Here is a 16,252-nt window from a genome sequence, read left to right as displayed (position 1 = left end):
AGAGCCAGCCCGGGGGGGAAACGCGGGGTCACGGGCTGCTGGAGCAGACTTCATTATTATTGTAATTCCTTAGCATCGTGATAATGATTTACGCTCCCCTCCCCACCGGGAGATACCCCGAAGAAAACCCGCAGAGAGTCAGCATTAAAGCAGGACGTCGCCCAGCACCGCGTCGGTACCACCGAGGAGTCGTAGTCGTGCCCCCGGGGGCAAAAGTGGGGAGCCGAGCCGCCCCTTCGGGCCGCCCTGAGCCACATCCCCCCCCGCTCCTCCTCCTGCAACCTCCTCCTCGCCGCCTTCTCGAGCGCCCGGTCTGCCCCGGGCCGCGCTCGTCGTCAAGTTTCCGTCTATCTGCAGCGGAGGGTTTGAGGCTCCCCCAGTTTTGACGTTTAAATCGGTGTCCAGCCCTCCTAACCGCAGAGAAAAGCTTTGAGACCCGAACGCGAGGACGAGACCCCAAAGGTAAAACGAACACCAAAGGTATTCGCTTTCTAAACCGTGATACGTTTTGTTAGCAAATCTCTGACCGTTTTCCCCCCACAGTTGGGATCAGGATCTGCCCATGGGAAGTCAAGAGCTCAGGAACGCGCGCCCACGTGCACACACCCCCGTTTTGAAAGTCAGAATGTCTTCAAAGTTTCCACTTACCAGCAAAACAACAAAAAAAACCAACCCCCTAAAATGCTTTACCTATCAAACAAATAAAGAGAATCCCCCTCGGTTTTATTTTCTGAGTGTAATATATACCAAACAACATCCTCGTGACAAATACTTCTGTTAGCATGGTGAGATCCATATGTCTGAATTTTCCAAACTGAGTTCTGTACTCTGTGCCTGCCTCTGCTATTGTCTGGGGGTGACTTGCACGGACGATTGCAAGCATGCTACCTCATTAAACTTCCCCCGTTCTTACTTTCTTCCGTGGAGGAGACACTAAAAAGCATATGCAAATAAAACAGTGTTTTGCGAAGCAATGCACTCCCACTATGGATTTATCAGAGGGTTGGGTTTTTTTGTTTGTTTTGCGTAGTTAGTTTTATTTTTAGCATCAGTCTGGTTGCCAAAAACTTGAGTGAATTCCCAGCTTGAGTGAGTACAGGGCAGTTCAACTGAGTGTGCTGTCTGGATCTCCCAGAGGAATGAATGTCAAAGCAGGAGAAACATCACTAAACAGTTTTCTTCTCAGATACTGCTGTGAGGATGTTCTTACTGCACCTTGACCGAAGAATTGAACAGCGAGTAGTTACTCAGGTGTGCCAAATTATCAGACTCTTGTTAGTCTTTCAATTCAGAACATTGTAAGAAGAGGAATGGAGGACAAACATTCCCCCTGGCACCAGCTGTGCTAACGGAAAACACAACAAGTACCAGTTTGCCATCAACTGCTTGTCACCAGCACGTGGCTGCAAGCGGCTGCATTCACCAGCCTTTTGGCTCAAGTCTTCACAGGAGCTCTCCCTTGCCTGCTCCAGTCCAGGTGAGCTGCTGTGCCACTGTTCAAGCTCTTTGAACTAACCAGCTCCAGCTTAACAGGAGTACACTACAGAGCATCCTCCTCAGTTACTCATCTGTGATGCAGCACAAGAAGGAGGGGAGTGATGGTTTTCCTGCACACGGCTGCTGGCAGGCAGGCAGGCATGGCTTTGGCTGCTTTCCCTGTCACTCCCAACACACCAGTGGTGTAACACAGCAGTAGGCAACAACACTGGGCCACTGGCCTGACAGCAGTCATTTTGATGAAAGCAAGTTGCAGTGCAAGTGTTACCTCTGCCTGGAAATGGGACCTCACGACTTGCCTGTCTTGGGCACCTCAAATTACCAACTTGGAATGAAGAAAAATAAAAAGGTGGCGTGGAGTTAATGGTGCTTAGCATTTACAATGTCTTCAAGAGTACGACACTACTACTTTCCTTTTTTGAAGTAGTATCTGGTTTATGGTGAAGAAAAGAGTAATTAAGAAGCCAACCTTTACTTCCTCATGTGGTGTTTATTCCACTAATGCATGCTTTTTCGTCTTGCCAAATCACTAACGAATGTTTTAGGCAGTAAAGGGAAGAAATGTACCATTTGCTGATAAGGCAAGACCATTTGGCTGTCTAGAAATTAGAGAGAAATGGGAAAGGTTCAGCCAAAATAAGGGAAAGCAAAAAGAGCAACATGCTGCAAATATAGTTAAAAGTTAAGTAATATTTTAGCAATTAATATACATTTTTTATATATTCCATAACTCTGGGAGACAGGCCTGAAAAAAGGACTACTGTTCACAGGATTAAGGCAAAGCAGTTAAGCAAGAGGAATCCTTATTGTATGAAGAGAATTTAAATCAGGCAATTAATGGCACACAAAGGGAAGTCGATTTTCAGTGGTAATCAATTGCTACCCTTCTGGAAGGGAGTAATTTAAAATCAGATAAACCTTTATAACAGATGTTCAACTATGCGATAAAGTATGCCAGTGGACATTAGCTAAGGAGGCATTTAGTGTTGTTTCTTAAGTATTTCAAAATGGATTCACTTAAAAGAATGGGGCAATGTGGGTCTTGGATTTCTAAGTACTATTTACCTTCTCTGTTACTAAAGAAAATGTTGAGATTAAAGCAGAGGGATTTCCTAGCAAGAGACAGGGAGCAGATTCACAGTCAGGAGGCTTTTTGTATTCCCTGAGCTTTGACCAGTTGTGTTTAAGGTCATAAACTACATACAGAATCAACACAGCACCTTCTTTTTTCGTTTCCCCCTTATTTCCTAACTGCCCACCTTGTCCCCATCCTGCTTTGAACACACACATCTTGCAGGAGCATTTGTATCCTAAGATGGATACTGAATGAAATTAAATATATATATATATATATATTTATAAAATGAAAGCTCAAATCAGTGGTAAGTGATCTATGGTTTTGTTTTTCTGACTATGATTGCATGGGTATGTATTTCTCAGGATTCATTAGGACAGATGTTTTGGTTCAGAGCTCTATTTGATGTGCAATTTCATACATTTGTCGAGCTGCTTGGCTCAATAGTTGTCATCGTTTGGACACAAAATGAACATGAAAATACTTGTTTGCAGAAACCCAGAGTCAAGTAACTGGAGGATTCTGCTGATTCAACTCAACCACACAATGTAATCCAGAAGCCCATTCAAACACTGTTCATCATTGCTTTTTCTGCACTTTTAATATTAGCTTCAACCTTCAAATCCCAAACTAGCAGATTTTCCAGTTAGTGCAAGCGGAAAGTGTTCTACTTCTGGATGTACCTCGTTCAAATGTGCCAAATCTCTCCAATTTCCCACTCAAGTCTTTTAGAAGAAAATCTCCTGTGACAATGGCTTATCAGAAAACATGAATGAGTAATGACTCCTAAGCACTGTGAAACAATTTTCACGGATTTAGAAATACAGAGGGATTACCACTGTTCATACACAAAATTAATAACATCTTTTCATAAATTCTAGCAGCATTCATTCTGAATGAACTTTTTTGCTTCACTTTGAAAATCATGTAGTTCTTCATCTCAATTTTAACAGTCACATTGCTTGGACAAAAATGGCAGGAAGGATATTAATAGCCTCCTCAATTATTTAAAAAAAAAAAAAAAAAAAAAAAAGCTCCCTATCCTGTGGGAAATTCTAGTTTGTCAGTGTTTTTAATAAGGATAGAATTTCAGTTTACTATCTTTGTGAGGATGTTCAAACACTGAATGAAAAGATCAGTGGCTCTATACAATACGAATAGAAATTATTCAGAAGTTAGATTATCAGACCTGATTCTCTTCCTTATTCAGGAAAACTGAGCAGCTGTACTCCAAAAAGGCATGCATTAGATCTGTAATGGAAAAATTACTGACATGGAAACAAATATGTAGAAGTGATTACTTTAAATCCAAATCTTAAATACAAAGATTTAAACCTAATTTCTGCAGGATGGTCAGCAGGCAAAGTTCTTTAGAACTTTGAGTCTCTCAGACAATCCATTTCAGAGACATCTGCTGGTTAATTTGTCTTGTGTCTCAGCAGACTTGCATCTGACAATCCTTATGGTTGTAGCGATTACTTTAAATATATGAAAATATATTTGTTCAGTTTTCCTGAACTACAGCAATGGCTGCGTTTCCTGTAATGATGTGGAATATCCTTTTCTGTTACTTACACCGAGCATTTGGCAATAAGGAAAGGAACATCCCATTACTTGGGTGAAATGCTGATCTCTTTGAAGCTGGAGTTTTGTAATTGGTTTCAGTAGGTCTGAGATTTCTCTGCATCTGGTATAAAATAAAGCACATTCCTTGTGACAAGCAAATACATAGTAATGGCAAAAAAACAATTAATCTTTTTTTCTTTTTACTTTCTGTTTTGCAGAAATCATATGAAAAAGATTCTGAGTGCTGGAACAAACACTACATTCAGACTGGAGTTGGCATTAACTGTGACAAAACCATGTTGCACAAAACCTTTCAACTCACAAAGATTTCAAAAGTGTTATTTGGTTCTTGTGGCTCTTAGGTGTCAAGATTTGATTTAATTTGATTCAATTTGTCTTAAAAAATACTTATCCAAGCTTTTTATATTTGTGTGATACACTGAAAATCTCAAGCAATTTGTCAGTTTTTTAATCAGTAAATTGTATCATTATAAAAAAACCCTCCCATGTACAAACTGCCATCCTGTCAGTTGCATTTCAACAGTTTAACACAGATAGACAGTCTTTGAAAGTGAAAAGTTCAGATTATCAGTGAGAAAAATGGCTTCAGCTTACAAAAAGTATTTGCAGCATAGGAGTTGAAAAGGGTTTTGTTTTACGGGTTTTGTTTGTTTTAACGTGGATCTCCAGAAAGTTGCAGAACCACATCTCTTTCAAAGGTTTCTGATGAGCACTAGGATCCAGCTTCTCACATGTAAAACCTCTATGTTTATGTATATTTTTTTATTTAGCAAACAACAAAAAAATAATATGGATCACGTTCTTGCCCTTTATTATGCTTATATATTCTTTTGGACTTAAGAAAGCAAGCTCCATTTTACCCAGAGTTTAATATAAGGGGCATTCTACCCCCAAGACTGTTGCTGGGCTATTAGAGTAATTGATGTTTTTTTCTTGTCATCTGTCTTAAATTGCTGGATTTTGCTCCTGCCCTGCCACCTAGCAGACTGCCTCTGGAAAACAAAAAACGTTTTTCTAAAGCTCTGTAAGGCTATTTACTCAGAGAAAAAATATGTTCACCTCCTGGCTAAGGACACTCCAAAATTCCAAATGCTTGAACTCCTAGAAAGTATATAAACAACTAAATAACACATCTCTAGACCAACTTGTTGAATTGTTGAGCACATGAACATTACATGTCTGAGGCATTCAATTTTCCTGCCCTTTGTTTTCTCCTTCTAAGGCTTTAGATATCTGCCTGTTGGAAATGAGACATGAAAATGGAAAATGACACAAACTTGTGCCCACATGGATTCTGTTTTGTATTTCTGTGTTGGTCACAAGCAGCAAGGCATGTTGCTCACTCAAAATCAATAGCAGCATGAGCTCATTTGGACTCTCCTTGGGCAAGAGAATTGGCTGGCTGGTCAGAAGGACCTTCATGAAGTCAGCTGGCAAAGCCTCTGCTGGTCTTTAGGGTTGTGTTTGACATAGCATAATGGAATGGAAACCTGACCTCATCAGCTCAGATACCTCCCTGTCTTTTGGGAAAACTGAGTTGTGCAATATAGCCTGTTCTAGTAACTTCTGGCAAACACAGGCCAACCTTTTCAGTCCAGCAGTGACAGCCGGGTAAGCTGTATGTCAGGATCATTTCTTTCACTTGGGTTAAAACAAGGGGATAGACTTTGCAAGCAATCTTGTTGTATAAACTTAATGTTAAAAATCATTTGCCTGAATGTTTGGTTTTCCAGCCCACCAAAAAGGAATGAAATTAACCCTGTCTCTTTGCAGTTCCCCAGGATTGTCTCACAGTTTGGAACCAGTTGCTATGATAGCTGTGATAGCAGACAGCAAACCAGTACCTGACGGTAGATATCCTGTAGGAGAGAGGATGTTTATCACAGTTATTTATATTGATTTGCATGACTTAGGAACATTGTACCGTGAGCTGATGCAGGTATGTGCCAGCAAGGAGGTGTCTGTAGCACACTACAGTACTGCTAAAAGCACAAAACAGAACTTCAGAGTTGAATTTCAGTGAATAAAATATATTATGTAGCGGTCTGAATAAAGAGGTTTGCATTTCCAAAGCATGTTAATAGTTTTTACAGTAGGAAAGATATGTGCTGCTTTAATATTACTGTGCCATTCTAACAAGTAAGCCCATACTCGAAAAGTGCATGAACAAGAAGCAGGACTTCGTGCTGTAGCCTAACCCTGCAAAAGCAAAGGACTGGCACAATAGCTATCATTAACAGTATACAGATAAAGATCACTGAAACAGCCATACATGAATGCAGGGATGCTCAGCCCTGCATAAACAGAAGTCAAAAAGAAAAGAAAAACAAAAAAAGAAAAAAAAAAAAAAAAAGAAAAAGAAAAAAAAAAAAGAGAGAGATTTTTCTATTTCATTGACTATAAATTGACAGTTAAGTCCCACAGTCCCAGTGAATTCAGTACCACGGTTTCAGCACCCTCAGTTGGAAAGGCAGAAAAGAAGCTCCATCTGGTGGTGTGGTTGATTGTAATTGCTTTTACATTTTGTTTAATTGCAAATGCGTTCCTTCTCCAGCAACCAAATGAAAAAATGAAGGTACATACAAAGGATCACCTGTCCTGCAAACTGAACTAGCATTGCTGAACACTTTTAAATCAGAAAGCACTTCAAAAACAGGACCACTTGATATTTGAAGCAAACTAGTGTTGAAGCCTTTCGATACAAGGCACATGTGATCCTGCCACAGTACTGATCTAGGACAGAAACAGATCACCAAACAAAAATGAAAGTGTGTCTTAGCACACTTCAAGAAGTAACTTGGTGCAGCCCGGTGGGGAGAGAAGGCAGGAATCATTGGTTAGAGGATGAAGGAGGAGGGGGAGGCGTGTGAATGTAGTCAGGGTTGCAGCTGAACCTGTCATGTCAAAGTTTAAGGCAAGGTATTAAAAAAATATGTGCTGTGTCTCAGAGTAAGCCATTCTTCAGTTAGTTATTTTTATAAGAAACACACTTTCTTCAATGAAGAATTGGCAATTTTGTTAGAAAATACACTATTTCCCATTTTCAAAATAATCTTAAACTGTTCTAGCTGTTAACAGATTTGCAGCATCTTATTATGAAAACTAAAGCAGATGCTTTAATCACTTTTTATGTAATGAAATAACTACATTTTAAGAAGCCATTTCTTCTTCCCTCCCTCTACTGTGCTCATATTGCCTGAGCTGGGAAAATGATAGACTTCTTGCATGCACTGACAAATGCAATAGAGAAATCTGGATGCACAGAACAGCTTAGAAAGAATAGAGATCAGACTGACCAGTACCTGTACTGGAAATTTGCAAAGAATTCCTGACCAAACCAGAGTGATGCTGATGGTCAAGTAAAATAATTTGACCTAAGCCTACAAATCATTTTAACAAATATTCAATTGCAAATACACACATAGATACAACATCTGAGTAATTGCAGTGAAGTCACTGCTTTGCAGGATTGGGAGATACATTGCTCCAGGCTGATGTTAAAAAATGTTATAAGCATGATAAAATAGAAAACTAATTAGTGAAATAATGCTAAATTTAGCTAATGAATATCTGTGCCTAGTTTCATGCACAAACTCATGGCTGCTCCCGCTCACTGCAGAATCCATGGCAATTTCTTTCAAGATCAGTCCCAGTAGCCTAATCAAAGTTTGTGCTAAACAGCAGCAATCTTAAATACAGATAAACCCTGTCCTGCTAAGTCAGGGGAATAAAATATACTTTGCCTACTCTTTCGTAGTGTCCAAATTTAAATGGGGATGTATGCAGCATTTCATCAAATCAATGCATTGTTACTTTTTTCTGAAGAGTAAAGAAGAACTTAGTATTAATTACCCACAAAAAAAATCTATGTTAAAAGAATGTTGCAATAGAAATTTGAGCACTGATATGCTAGAAATTGCCAAAGTCACGTTGCCTTTGTAACCTTAATGCAGCCTTTTTGAGTGTAGCATTTAGGTTACAGCCTTTAATTATGCTGTCTTTGGACTGTCTTGCTAAGCACACAAGATGGACAGTTACTCAGTGGTGGTGTCATTGTTTTTTTCTGCATTGTTCAATGTGCAGCTGTAGGGCCTTCTTTATTGAACAGTATTCCAGTCCAGCTCTGAAGATGGGTTCAGATTTCCTCACAGGATCCTCTGTAGTGCTCAGCACCACAGTATCCTCAAAGTGCTTCAGAAATAGTAGACTACTATGAGATTAAGTATTCCTGATCTTACCATTAGAGAGCTGAGGTGAGAAAAAGAAGTAAAAAGTCACCATTTATTCTAAGTGCCCGTTTGGGAAGTGTGCCACTTGACTTCTGAGGTTGCTTATCAGTTTGTAAGATGTGTCCAGAACATCACTTCCTTTAATTTCAGCTAGAGCAGCAGCAAATGCTCAGCACCTGAGAAATCTGACTGCTTGGATTCTGAGGGTAGGAAGTTAACAGCATGCAGTATCTAACCAAGTTGGTGTAAGCAATTTGCATAACCTTACTAAGTGTTTTTTATCAGATGTGGAAATAAAATTTAGTCCCTTGAGGCTAAAAGTCACTTATCCCTATGGTAGGACCATTCTTTCCCTTCTGGCATTCTTTGCAATTTGAAGCAAATAAAGTTCAAGTCCTCTAGCCACGTAAATAGTATGTGATCGTGGCACTAAAGCCTTATCAAAAAATATTATCATGATTCATATCATCATGATTTGGGATTGCAACCTTAATACAGGTCTTTTAGGCTCTTGTTCTTTCCCAGTACCAGCTTGGCACAATTCAGGGCAGTTCCATTTACAAGCCATCTGCAGATATTACATAGTTCACATTATCATACATTAAATACTTAAGAGTAAGTTTAGCTAAATATGTTTCCTTTGCTGGCATCTGGACTACTAATCTGCTGTAACTCAGCTTCTCTCTCCAGTTTCATATCCAACCAAAACAAAAAGACAAATCCCACATCTCTCCTATTTCTTTTCACTCCCAAACTGATGAGACATTTAAAGGCTGCTACTTCCATGATTCAGTACATCCTTTCTAACGTCTCTACAATACGATAGACTTTAAAAGCAACTTAATGGTGCCAAAACTTAGCTGTTTATCTTTTTTACTTGGTGAAGGATCACTCAACTCACCTCAGTTTGAAAATATTTCAAGAAGGCACGCTGTAAGGAGTTCAAAAACAGTTCAGTCAGAAGTAGACACTTTGTTTTTGAAACAAAGATGTTCCTAAATAAGGAGCACTGCCATTCACACCTTGCTCCGTCTCCCACCCAAACAACAAAAGTGCATGGACATATTTAAACTGAAGAGAAAGATTTACGGCTCTACATTTATTCTGCTCACAGTAGCAGTAAGTAGGTCAATGACCACTCAACACATTGGACTTGTTGCTTTATACCAGGAATAACTTCAATGACGTTAAGGAAGTAATTCCAAACCTACTCAGCTGTAAATGAGTACAGGATATAACTCTGAAACTTTTAAGTAAATCATAGGCTGCAGAGTCTCAATTACAAATTGATTTATGGTAACTAATGTCCCTCTTCCTTACATACCATTATTTGCTAAACATAAAAGCAGTCCTACACAGATTCTTTCCACCCAAGCACCTTACTTGCAGACCTAAGGGTAATTCAACAATATCAAGAGTAGTCAGACCAATCTGAGGAAACAAAAATTTCGAGCCCTTAGTTATCTTGTGGAGTGATTTATTAATCAGGCTGAAATGACAAGGAGGAGCAGCTTAACAACTAAGGGGGGAAAATGAACTAATGAACTGAGCAAGAGTTTAAGAGCAATGGATTCCTTTTAATTCTGAATGTTGAATGGAGTCAGTGATTAAACTAAGTTAAATGACCTCAAATCCCTATTTCAAAAGTTATTTTCTCTCCTTCCTACTTTTCCTTTTTTACCTGTTGTCTGAAGATTGTACATAATTTCACTTAGTTTTTTATGCTGTTTTCTACTTATCCCCCCCAGTGACCAAAAAAGTGGCATTTTTTACTCCTCCCACAAAAAGGATGCATCCATTCCCCAACAGAAGTCACTTCCTTCTCTCTCCAAGAACAACAGGTTTATCTTGGCCAAATGCAGAGAGCTTGAATTTAACTGTGAAACCTGTCTAGTTTCAAATTTGAAGATTAATGACTCTATGTAAAATTCTATGTCTCTTTCCTGCCATATGTTCAGGGCAAGTCTTATTATTACAGCTTAGGCCTGAATCCATGTAGTCATCCTTTCTTGAGTCATAATTACAGAACAGGAAGACCCACAAAGTATTGGCACTGAACAGCAAGCATCGCTTGCTTTATTTTCACACTGAAGTGCAGTGGATAAAAGCAGTGAGGTGGTGACCTTTCAGTATGTTCTGCAGAGAGCTCTAATCCTCCAGGCAATCAGTGAAGTGAAAAATATTATTTGAAATGCTATGTCTTCACACTAATCCAACTTTAGTTGTTTTCTGGACTGAGTGCAGTTTCTTGTATGGATGCTTCAGCTAAAAAAAAAATTCCAGACATGTACAAAGGCTTCCCTGTTCCCAAAAACATTTGGCCAGAAGCAGTAGCAACAACTTTGGCAAGAAGTTCATTTGAACATAAACTGCTGGCAGGCAGAAATACAAGGACACAAGCTATAAAGAAAAAATGTTCTTTCCCATCATGGTAACCAGCAACTGCTTTGCTGTGAATGGGTTGTGTATCAAATGATGCACAAGCTCCCAAAAGCAAGAGCTGACCTGTAGTTGCAGAGCTTTTATTAAATTTCTTTTCTCAAACACTTTATGCATGAAAAAGAATAGAGGAAATCTCACATTTGACCAAACTGTTGAGAAAAAATTACATTTATAGGAAACACAAGTGTTTTAAATTCACCAAAATTTAAATTTAAATGAAAATTCACAGACTGCTTGTCTTTCAAAGCGGCATTTTTAATATTTCATTAAAAGATGGACTTAAAACAAGAAACAGAAAAACCTGGTTTTAGATCTTACTCACACTAGAGCTTCCAGGTGACAGGAGATAAATGGTTGAAAGCCTATTTATTAATACAACCTGCAGAATTAATCCATGTTTATGGGATTCTTTGAACATTAATGTCAAGAATTTTGCAAAGAATGTACATCTAAAACTTCAAAAATGGGAACTTAAATGTCTGAATTCACATGGAAGTCTCAGTGTGAGGATGGTTTCTGAGTGAGACAGGGATACATATACTGACTTTGGTGCAGCTTGTGAAAACACTGTGCTTTGGCACCAAAATGCCAATGTATAAATAATACTTGGGCATTACAGGAGTAGTCTACAAAATAGTCCAAGCACTAAAAATATCCTTCAAGTGGAACGATAAGGACAGCCTGCTAATAGAGAATAACATTTTATAAAGTGGCATTGTTTTAAAACTTCAAGTCATATCTTTAAAAGTGGTTTATAATATGGCAGACTATTGAAGTCCATGTCCATGATTGCAAATATAATAAAATACACATTTTGGAACAACTCAGTGTGTAAACATCCTTAATCCTAATCATGTGAATTACGTTAAATGAGAAAATTAGGATTTACTCCAAAATAAGTGTACTGAAACATGGATTTATGTGTACAAATCACTCTTAACTCTGTTTTCCTGCAGTAGTTACTGTAGTAGATTTCTAGATTCGAACTATTAATCTTGCTCAGATGAATGAAATATACTATTCTACATTTAAACTTATATCCTTCACTTCTGATAATGCCGCTTTGCTCCCTAAATGCTTAGATCCTCCTGGAAATACTGCCCTTATCTGGGAAGATGCAGCTTTTTAAATATCTGTGGCTATTAAAAATTACTACACAGTTTCCATTGCTTGATTTCATAGCTAATATTAAAGAGAGAAATCAGGCTGACTCCAGTGGCTGCTTTGGGACTGCCTGTGCACAGGCTGAGCTGCTGAGGCAAGCTCACCATCCAGCCCTAGGGAAAAAGGTTTCCAGCTGGCGCAGAGCACTGTCTCCTCTCTCTGTGGCTTTCTTCCTCTGCTGGCACCATCTTCAGCCTTTCTCTGCTTGAAAGAGGCAACCACACAGCTTTGATGTGGCACTGCAAGACGATGATTGAAATTACTGTACTAAAGCTGCAAGGCCAAACCTTGCTGCCCATCCTCAGAGAGCCAGCCCCATGTGAGTTTGTACAAGTGTGCAGTGCAGTGTGGAGTCCTTTATGATTTGAGGGTGTAAAACAAACAGTTTTGTGAGGGGGAAATGCCAGTGGTTTTGCAAGCCAAATACTTATTAACATACAAAGGAGTGCACAATAACATGTACAGGAAATATTACTGATTTATTGGTGGGAATGACAAATCCTCTCCTTGAAGCACAGTGGAAGCTTGAGCTGTGACAGGAAGGAATCTTAAGATCTTAAGAGAAAATGCACCCTACCCTGGGCAGTAAATTTCTACACCTCTTCTTTTTAAAGGTGCACACAGGAGGGAATCCTTAGTTTTATTTTGGGGTAGGGTTTTTTACACGGGTGTATAGTGAGAGGACAAGGGGCAATGGTTTGAAAATTAAAGAGGGGAGATTCAGGTTGGACATTAGGAAAAAGTTTTTTCCTGAGAGGGTGTTGAGATGCTGGAACAGGTTGCCCAGGGAGGTTGTGGGTGCTCCCTCCCTGGAGGTCTTCAAGACCAGCTTGGATGGGGCCTTGAGCAACCTGATGTAGCGGGAGGTGTAGGGGGTTAGAACAAAATGATCATTAAGGTCCCTTCCAAGCCAAAACATTCTATGATTCTATGATTTTCTCTTTGGTTTGCATTCTGTATCTTTATGGCAGTGCATTAAAGTAACAGTGTGATCTGCTGCAATCCCAGGAGCAGCACTGATGTTCCTAGAAGTACAATGCTCTAAGTATATAACCAAGGCAATTTTTTTGCAGGGACAGCTGATATCCTTTAACAGACCAATCGATATAACTGTAAAAATTAAGTATGGGTTGAGGACGAGACTGCTGTGAGTTTAACATGATCACGTTAATTGGTTAGTCAGTTTGAGGAATAATAGTACCTGTTCTCTGTAGTGCTGAGAGAGGGTAACTTGCAATGGAAAAGGCAGCAGTGTTTCCCTGTCGTGTTATGGGACAAGGAGAGGGGCACATTTATTTCCCATGGGAGGCTGAGGTGGGTGTGGAAGCACCCTCTAGGACGTTTCCCAGATGACGAAGGAGCAACTGGGGGAACATGGCCACAAGTTTGTTACCTTCTGCAGGGTAGTGTGAACAGAGGAAGAGAAATCCTAACTCCTCCAACACTGGGGAGTAGCTTGCCCCAAAGGGCATCTGGTAATCTTCTTAGCCCTAATGTGCACAGCAATTTATCTGCTTAGAGGGAGAGGGAAAGTGCATGAAAATTCCCCCTTACCATGCGGGGCCCAACCAAAATCCGATCCTTAGGAGGCAAGTGGAGGTGAAGACTTCACTTAAATATAGATGAAATTCACTTCTGCTCCCTTAGAGCCTTGTCAAATGAATTCACCTCTTTATTTATTCTCCTACTGCACTATCACAAAAGTGAGTGTCAAGTTCCACAGATTACAAGGGTGTTGTTTTTTTTTAACCCTAAAAGAAACAGATCAGAGTTTCTTAATTGCATTTAAACCACATCCAGCAACTCAATCCATGGTTTGCATTCACTCTTCTTCCTTGAGCAGCTCCTTTGGGGAGTAGCTTGGCAGAAGCTTTTTTTTTTCAATTTTCTAGAAAAACAAGTCTGAGTGGGGTATTTTTTTCAATCCATCACTGCTCTGTAAAAACAGGATAGAAAGCTAATTATTCACATCTTTACCATCTTTCCACTTTCATCAATGAAAAAAGCAGTTGACATTGATTAGGAGAAATGCTGATTTTCAGAGTCTTGAACACTTTATTCATCTCAGATGAACAAGGCACCGGAGATACCTGTTTCTGTTTTGCAATATACTAATTACAATAGCCAAGGTTAAAAGATTTAGACAACTTCCTTTACTCTGCAGTAAACACTATTCATGAAAGAGAGAAGCAGTGTCTGAAAAGAAAAATATTTTGATTCATCTTAAAGACACAAAGCAAATTCAAAATACATATGACAAATACTTGTTTAGATCTGATCTTTTTAAACTCTACATATAATAACGTGTGGGGTTTTTTAAACAGAAAATCTACCAGAGAGAATGAGTTAAGTTGCTCTTCAATAGTGAAAAAAACTACATAAAAGAAGCAGCTGGTCTTTGCAACTAAACATATTGTACATAACGTGAAGATCAGGCTTTTTTTTCCAGTCATTTTTTAGAAAAAGAAAATAAGTTTTTCACCAGTCCTATGAAGTATTTTAGACATTCCTCCCTATTGCAAGCCAGTACCTCAAGGCATTGATTTCCTCTTGACTATCATTAGCCTTAACTCTGTTCAATCATGGAGAGAGTGAATTCCTGTAGAACTGCATTACCCTGTCACTAGTTTGAAATCCTTGGGAAAATTGTGTAAGTGCTACAAGGGCTGTGACACTTATATTACTTGAAGTTTGAAACAATTTGTTGTTGTTGTTTGACAAGATACAGAAACCCTATACCTAATTACTCACAAACCAGTAACAACACAATAAAAATGTCAGCATTTACCAACAATCAGCATGCATATATATGGCCCACTGAAAAACAGGGAAATGCTGTATGTTACAGCACAGACTACTGGAATGTTAATGTGTTTTTTTTAAGTAGTTCAGTATCTTCAGGGAGTTCTCTAAAACACATATATACTGTAACAGGACAAGCAATGCAAAAGCGGGTTAAAGTTAATTGCCTCACACGTGAACCAAACTAATTGAACAGTGATGTGAATCCTTCAGTGCTCCACTGAGCCGCACTGAATGACACTCCTTTCAAAATCACTAAAATATTGACTTAACTCTGAATACACAACCATTCATCTTCAGCTTCTTGACCCTTCCCCACCATGTTTCATCCTCATTTATTTTCCCATCCATTTGTATCCCTAGCAGAAAGTGTGTGCTGTATTAGCATAGAGCTCACAAAAAAACCCAAATCACAAAAAAAAAAACCAACCCACCAAACCCAACTCCACAGGCTGCTTTTGAGTTGAGCTTAATTTCCTCTCTGGATCTCTGGGATTATTGATTAAAGGCTTGAACTTTTCACCCCTTCAGTAGAACAGGCTTTCTGATCACCACAGTGTGATGCTCGTCTGCTTGTGGGCATGATAATAACTGACATGAATCACATAGTGCCTCACCCATTAATGTTTGCAGGCTTTAAATGAGAGGGCTTCTGTGATTGCATAGCTGGTTTTGATTCATAATAATGCAATTAATCCAATTTATACAGGCAATGCTAGTGCAGAATTCAGCCCTCCTCCACAAACGCTAATGAGCCAGTGACCTTGTAGCTTCATCTCACTCTCAGGCACTGGAGGATACAGAGCAGCAAGGTCTGGATGTCACTTCATTAAACCACCACTCGGAAAGCGTGTGCCCCAAACAAGTGGATCTGCATCAGCCTAACGAGCCAGAAACAGTAACTCCTCGGTAGCATCTCTCCTTCCAGTGGGCAAGCCTGGTTCTGGAACGCAGACCTTGCAAGGACCAGCCTTTCCATGCTGCTGTCGATAGCCATGAAGGCAGCAGCGTTGGGCAGACCCAAACACAGACGGAGCGCCAGGAAAGTGCAGGCTGTGGGGGAAGCGGGGTCTGGGCACACCGAGAGCTGGAGCCGGGGCCGCAACATAAACTCCCCAGGCTGGAAATACAGATCTAGAACACCTAAAGTGCTGTGTGCCTCAGCTCAGCAGCCAGGAGCTCACCAAAGGGCTTGAGTTACGCTGCCAAACCGGCAAGATACAGAGCTACTGAACAAGCCAAACTGCGGGAATGTGATGGTTCTGGTCTTTGTAACCCTGTAGCTGCTGAAGGAAGGACGGGACTCTCTCCCGGAGGGAGCCCGGAGGAAGGTCACCGAGAGGATCCCAGGGCGGGAGCAGCTCTGCTGCGGGGACAGGCTGAGAGCTGGGGCTGTTCAGCCTGGGGAAGGCTCCAGAGGGACCTTCCAGCACCTTCCAAAGGGGCTACAGGGGAG

At 40.0% G+C, this 16,252-nt stretch overlaps 1 protein-coding gene across 1 annotated transcript in view; it reads left to right on the top strand.

The window, feature by feature from the left end:
- The first annotated feature begins 83 nt into the window (after positions 1 to 83).
- Positions 84 to 16,252, top strand: part of RPP40 (ribonuclease P/MRP 40kDa subunit) — a 28,449-nt gene continuing 12,280 nt past the window's right edge. Inside the window, exons 1-3 of the mRNA XM_010000973.1 lie at positions 84 to 363; positions 5,941 to 6,098; positions 15,584 to 15,694. Coding sequence (XP_009999275.1) covers positions 84 to 363; positions 5,941 to 6,098; positions 15,584 to 15,694 — 549 coding nt within the window. The remainder of the gene's footprint in view (positions 364 to 5,940; positions 6,099 to 15,583; positions 15,695 to 16,252) is intronic.

This window comes from Chaetura pelagica, unplaced genomic scaffold, assembly GCF_000747805.2.
Source record: "Chaetura pelagica isolate M959 unplaced genomic scaffold, ChaPel_1.0 scaffold104, whole genome shotgun sequence".
NCBI classification, from domain to species: Eukaryota; Metazoa; Chordata; class Aves; order Apodiformes; family Apodidae; genus Chaetura; species Chaetura pelagica.
Note: the sequence above shows the minus strand (reverse complement) of the source record. Positions and strands in the feature narration are given on the sequence as shown.